This window comes from Mastomys coucha, unplaced genomic scaffold (genome assembly GCF_008632895.1).
Source record: "Mastomys coucha isolate ucsf_1 unplaced genomic scaffold, UCSF_Mcou_1 pScaffold15, whole genome shotgun sequence".
NCBI lineage: Eukaryota > Metazoa > Chordata > Mammalia > Rodentia > Muridae > Mastomys > Mastomys coucha.
In genome coordinates, this window is record NW_022196897.1 from 143,158,496 (window position 1) to 143,165,468 (window position 6,973).

A 6,973-nucleotide genomic window follows, 5' to 3' on the forward strand; every position below is an offset into this window, starting at 1 on the left:
CTCTCTCTCTCTCGGACCACTCTGTATCGACTCTCCTCTACAGGTGTGTCATTAGCACCCATGTTTCACTGTACTGGGATGTGCCCTCCCCCCCAGTCTTGAGCAGGCTGAATCAGACCTTGTCTTTGCCAGGGTTAGACCACCTAGGGTGGAGTCTTCCTACCTAGGTAAAGTCTATGGTCCTGCCACACCTGCAGCTTCCTACAAGGAGCCACTACCTATTGAGCAGCTGAGCCTGTTTTCCTGATGGGATCCAAAAAAAGCAATAAGATCCTGACAAGGCAGCAAGAGCCTGGCAGAGTGGGGGATGAGCTCCCCCACCTTTTTAAGCTCAGACTCAGAGTAAACATTGGGCCTTGATCAGAAACTTTATCTTGATCTCATTCTTCTCTGTTGTCCCTCACACTCAGCCCCAGCTTTCCTTTCAGGAACTCAGGAACCCATGGCCGCTGGCTGCTACACTCAGAGATGGGTTGTAGACCCAATAACACAGAAGCTGAGCCAGGTTCTGTTACCTGTCATACGGTACTGGATGACATAGAAGGTGGCTGAGCACTGTATCTGTGTACTTGGGTCTGGAGACAAACAAACTCACAGTACTTATGATTTGTTGCCGGACACTATTCAGGGTGATTATCGATAACCGGGCACAGATGACGCCTATTATTTCTGGCACCTGAAAAGAGAAAAGTCATCACTAAGACCTTAATCTTGCAGGACAATTATCTTCTGTTTTCTCAGGATGAAAATGATGAAATAGCTAAGGTAATGTCAATTTCTTTTTAGCCATGAATAACTCTGAATTTAAATCCAGCCCTGAAAATAAGAGTTTATATATATCTTGCTGGGCAGTGGTGGTGCGTGCCTTTAATCCCAGCACTTGGGAGGCAGAGATAGGCAGATTTCTGAGTTCAAGGCCAGCCTGGTCTACAGAGTGAGTTCCAGGACAGCCAGGGCTACACAGAGAAATCCTGTCTCAAAAAACAAAACAAACAAAAACAAACAAAAAAACCCAAAAAAACAAAAAAAAGATAGTCAATTCATTAAATGTTTTTTTGGGCAAAGTTTTGCTTAGCCTGGCCTGGCCAAGCATCCACTACATAGCCTAAGCCAGCCTTACCCTTTAATCTTGTCTCAGCCTTCCCAGTGCAGGGATTATAGGTGCACAACACCACACCCATGGCTGTCCTTTTTACTAAAAAGAATTATTATTGTTGTGCTTCTGTAAGGACGGCTGCTCACACGCCCTGGTGTGTATGTACGTATATATGTGTATGTATATATGTGTGTGTATATATGTGTACGTATATATGTATACGTATATATGTGTACATATATATGTGTACGTATATATGTGTATGTATATATGTGTATGTATATATGTATGTATATATGTGTATGAATATATGTGTATGCATATATGTGTACGTATATGTGTGTACGTATATGTGTGTGTATATGTGTGTGTATATATGTGTGTGTGTATATGTGTATGTATATATGTGTACGTATATATGTGTATGCATATATGTGTACGTATATATGTGCATGTATATATGTGTACGTATATATGTGTATGTATATGTGTGTGTGTATGTGTACGTATATATGTGTATGTATATGTGTGTACGTATATGTGTGTATATGTGTGTGTATATATGTGTACGTATATATGTGTACGTATATATGTGTATGTATATATGTGTGTATATGTGTACGTATATATGTGTGTATATGTGTTTGTATATGTGTTTATATATGTGTACATATATATGTGTATGTATATATGTGTATGTATATATGTGTACGTATATATGTGAATGTATATATGTGTATGTATATATGTGTATGTATATATGGAGGTCATAGGACAGCGCTGTCCTCTTTTTCTACCCTGAGATCTGGGGATTGAATTCAGGTCATCAGGCTTGGGCATCCTGGCTCTGCCCTTGTGTATTTTAGATGATAAATGTAATTACTTCTTTCCTTTGTTGTATTTAGACACGTTCTCTTAATGTTGAGTAAAGCTGCCAACACAAGCCCAGAAAGAGGCCCCATGCTTTTACCTTCTCAAACCGAGCCTCTGCGAATTTCACCAAAGTTATCAGCAACTCTCCTGCTGTCTGCTGGATGCAGGGATGAGGCAGACTTTTCAGACTGTCCAATACAGTCATGATAAACTGTCCAAGCTCCTGAGAGTCAAGGAAAACTTCAAAGACCTGCAATGATTTAGGAAACGTGAACTTTCAAGATGTATGGTATGGATTAGGACTATAACTCCATACTTGCCTAGTGTTCACAATTCCTCTAGGCTCTACCCAACAGTTACCTAGCATCGTCCTGCATCTCTGCCAGGTAAGAGCCAGGAGCCAGGCATATAAGACCTGTCCTTACCTCTCTCTCTCTCCACCTCCTAGCTCTCTCTTTCTCACTTCCCCATGTGTTCCTGGCCAGCCTCTTCCCCTCTTTTTCTCTTCTCTCACTTTCTGTCCTTCTTTGTCCCCCCTTCTCTGCCTCTACACCTTTCTAGGTCCCTGCTCCACTCCCTGGCTCCCTTGCCTCAATAAACTTCCCTTTGTACTAGGCCTATAGGATGGCTTGATTCCTCAGGGAGAACACCTTGGCAAGACCCACTGAGATGTTCCCTCCTGCCCCACTTACTATCATGTTTTATAAAACACAGCACCTAGGATGTAAAGCCCAACATTCAGCACTGGGGGAGGGAGGAGGAGGGGGTAGGGGATTTTGGGGATTTCACATAATGTACCTGATCATACTCACTTCGCAATCCTCTCAGGTCTGCCCCCCATCCTTGTCACACACACACACACACACCGAAAGACAAAGAAGAAAGAAAAACAACAACAACAAATACAAACAAGCAAGCCAGGCAGTGGTGGCACATGTCTTTAATCCCTCTGAGTTTGAGGCCAGCCTGGTCTACAAAGTGAGTTCAGGACAGCTAGGGCTACACAGAAAAATCCTGTCTTGAAAAAACAAAAACCAACCAAACAAAACCACAAGACCAATTTGTGTTGCCCATATACTCACTGGAGCATGGTCAGCCTCCCAGTGGCCAGCCCCTTGAAGAAAAGCAAGTCTCTGCCCACCTGCAACCCCGCCAGAGCCATCAGTTGTGAATAGCTGCACTTCAGCATCCTTCAGCACCACATTCTTTAAAGAGTTCTCTTCATCGGCTTCCTGTCTAGGTTGTTACTTTTTGGGAGGTGGAGTGAACTAGATTGTCACAGAAGCCTTCTACAACTCTTTTTCTTTTTTCTTTTTTTTTAGTTTTTGAGACAGGGTTTCTCTGTGTATCCCTGGCTGTCCTGGAACTCACTCTGTAGACCAGGGTGGCCTCGAACTTAGGAATCTGCTGCCTCTGCCTCCCAAGTGCTGGGATTAAAGGTGTGCGCCACCACCGCCCAGCTATGACTCTTTTTCTTAACTGTAAGTCTGCAGACATCAATACCAATGCAAAGGTAGCCTTCTTGTCCTTTACAATAAGTGGGAACATGGACCACAGACATCCATCCACATGGCATGGCCTCCAGTGTCAACATGGCCCACAGACTTAGTCTCTGACCACAGCTCAGACCAAGAACAAGAGACCAGCCCTCTTCAGCAGCATGAGTCACAGACACTATATGGCCCTTGGTAGCAGCACAGGCCATGGACTCAGGGGCACAGGCCTCGGACACCAGTATAGTTCCCAGAGGCCGTCTGCTTAAGGAATATCAACATTGTTCAGAGGCAGTATGGACCATGGACATCCACAGGGCCTCCACTGGGGCTCAGCATGGCCTCCAACCATAGCTAAGACTATAGACATCAATATAGTCCTCAGCTGAAGCATAGCTTATAGACATCAACATGGCTTCAGGCGGTGGCACAGACCATGGACATCCACATGGCATTCAGTGGTTACATAGACCACAGACAACAACATGGCCACTGTGTGCAGCAGGACCACCATGGACCCCTAACATGGCCTTCAGCAGCAGCATAGGCCACTGACATCTACATGGGTTCAGGTGGCAGCACAGACTACAGATATCTGCGTGTGGTAACATGGACCATGGACATCAACTTGGCCCCTGGCTACAGAAGGACCATGGGCCCAACATGGCCCTCATTGGCAGCAAGGCCCACAGTTATCAGCATGGTCTCAGGTGGCAGTACAGGCCAAACACATCAATGTGGCCTGCAGCAGCAACCTGGACCACAGACACTGTAGTATTATAGACTATGGACATCTGCCTGGCCTTCAGTGGTAGCATGGGCCTCGAACATCAACATGGCCTCCATCAGCAGCCCAGACCATAGGCATCCACATGAACTTCAGGCTACAACATGGCCTGGTATCATAGCAGCAGAGACCATGGAAGCCAACATGGCTTTCAGGGGCAGCATGGAGCATGGAGGTCTTTCAAAGAGGTCCAATCAAGACAATGACCTTTTCTTCATCTTGGACATCCTGTCATTGCTCAGAGCCAGGGCTATCGGCTAGACAGTGTGTTCAGGGGAAGAGTCTTGCTGCACACCACCCTGCTGACCCTACTCAGCAACAATATGTTCCCCACGACCAAAGTCTTCTCTCAACCTATCACCACAGTCATGTCTCTAGCTCTGTCTAACTCCACCCCACACACTCCATTGCTCCATCTCTTCTGTCTCTCCCACCTTTCCTTTGCATATTCAGTCAGTGTAGTGGCACTGGAAACTGCAGGGTGTCACACAGTATATTTTTTCTCAAACAGTTATAAATGAAAATATTCATTGCAACAAATATTCATCCATTCAAGTTGTTGGTCTGGTTTCCGACACACCATAAGTTCTGGACCATTACCAAGACTAGTCTTGGATATCCTGCTCTTGCCCAGAGTCAGAGTGAGCCTATGGCTAGGCTCCAGGCTGCTGCACACATCTCAGCCCTCGTTCAATGTTTGCCACTCTGAGGCTCCATCAGCTCAACTTTTGTGCTTGCAGCCTGTACTGCCACCCTTTAGTCTCCCCTGTGAGCAGGGCAAGTAAGATGGACAACAGCCATGGTTTCATGGTGGGACTAGCTGGCAGGCATAGGACCGGCCCTATTCAGTAATGACATCTGGCTCTACAGAACCAATCCCTCCACACACTCCAGCAGCTGGTAGATGGAGTAGATGTTGGGGTGGATCACATCAATGAGCTGGATCTGAGCTGGATCTGGGGATTGGGCTTGGTCAGCCCAGACCTTTCAGTGAGGGATGTTTCTCTTAATTAAATCATTTGAAGTGGAAAGACCCACTCTTAACCTAGACCTTTTGCAGTAGGAAGATCCACCGTTAATCTGGGCCATATGTTCTGCTGGCAGCCTATTTGAAGATCATGGAAGGAGGAAGCTTTTGCTCTTTGTCTGGTTGCTCTCACTCTTATTAGCAAGTCCATTCCTTCACTGGCATTGGAGCTTACTTCTTCAGGATTCTGACATATACTGAAGACCACCTGAGTCAGTCAGCCTCTCATAAACTGAACAACTACTAGATTCTTAGACTGTCTGTTGGTATACAACCATTGTTAGACTAGCTGGACCACAGCTGGCCATTGTAATAAATCTTTCACACATACACACATACACATATGCATATGTATATATATGCATATATGTATTCATTTTATATTCATTCTTTAAGTTCTGTCCCTCTAGAAAACACTGACTAGCACATCTATTAAAATGGAAAAACTGGACATACCCAGAGCCCACAGTTAAAAGCTAGGCCTAGCCTTTATTGCTCTGACTGGTAGAGAGAAGCCTGGTTCTGAGACCCTCAGACAAAGTCACACTTTATAGGAGCACTGGAGGAAACATTCAGTGCTGTCTAGCTGACAGCTTCCTCAGCATAACTAAAATGCTTTGTAGAGAGACAGCACATTAACATCATGTGTCATCCTGCTCCTTAGAGCACTTGGCATTATGAGGTCCTCACCATGCTACACTCCACCAGTCACTTACTATGTGACAGACAGTAAGCCAAGCATTTCCACACATCATTTCATTTGTCCCTATGACAGTAGAATCATCCCAGCATGTAGATTCCCTGCATAGATGAGGAAACTGATACCTAGACTGAATTCCTGATACCTTAGACCCTGTATGAGTAAGATTTATAAGGATCCCTTTATGTGTGTTTGTGTTCATGTGTGTATGCACACATGTATATGTAGGTATGAATACATAGATCTATATTCACATGAGGTCTATCTCAGTGTCTCTCTCCATTACCCTCCATCAGATTTTTTGAGGCAGGGTCTCTTACCAAACCTGGCACTCATTGATTCTGCTAGACTAGCTGGCCATCAAACCTAGCGATCCTCCTCCGTCTCCTCAAAGCTAAGGACTACAGGAATACACTGCTATACCCAGCTAAGGACTACAGGAATACACTGCTATACCCAGCTTTCTTGTTTTTAAAGTGGTTCCTGGGGATTGAGTGCATGTCTACATGCTTGCACTGCGAGCACTTTATTGGGCCATCTCACCAGCCTTATAGGTTCTTCTGTGTACCCTTATCCCTAACATATCTAGCAGGTGCACAGGTCTTTGTTGAGCAATGAGTTAAGTGGGCTACAGTTAAAAGCACATAGCTTGTTGGCTCCACCATTCTCTCTTGAAGCTCCTCTATGTGGAAGGTTCACATGAGCAAGTGGCTGGTGTTCAGTCAGAGCTTACCAGACTGAAACGACTGGCCTCTTCAGCAAGCTGACATAAACTGCTAAACTAAGAAAACAGGGCAATCAGACACAGGTGTACAAGCTTTTCATCTCAGCATGTGAGTGGCAGACACAGGCAGATGTGTGAGTTCTAGGATGGCATGGTTTACAAAGTGAGTTCCAGGTTAGTCAGTGAGTGATACATAGAGAGACCCTGAGAGAGAGAGAGACAGACAGAGAGAGAGAGAGAGAGAGAGAGAGAGAGAGAGAGAGAGAGAGAGAG

General features: G+C 45.1%; 1 protein-coding gene across 3 annotated transcripts in view; it reads right to left on the reverse strand.

The window, feature by feature from the left end:
* The window catches only part of Mroh8 (maestro heat like repeat family member 8), a 78,578-nt gene that overhangs the window by 22,547 nt on the left and 49,058 nt on the right, over positions 1-6,973 (reverse strand). For all 3 annotated transcript variants that reach the window (XM_031372545.1, XM_031372543.1, XM_031372542.1), the window contains exons 11-12: positions 2,067-2,219; positions 516-676 (exon numbers count right to left, since the gene is read on the reverse strand). In XM_031372545.1, coding sequence (XP_031228405.1) covers positions 516-676; positions 2,067-2,219 — 314 coding nt within the window. The remainder of the gene's footprint in view (positions 1-515; positions 677-2,066; positions 2,220-6,973) is intronic.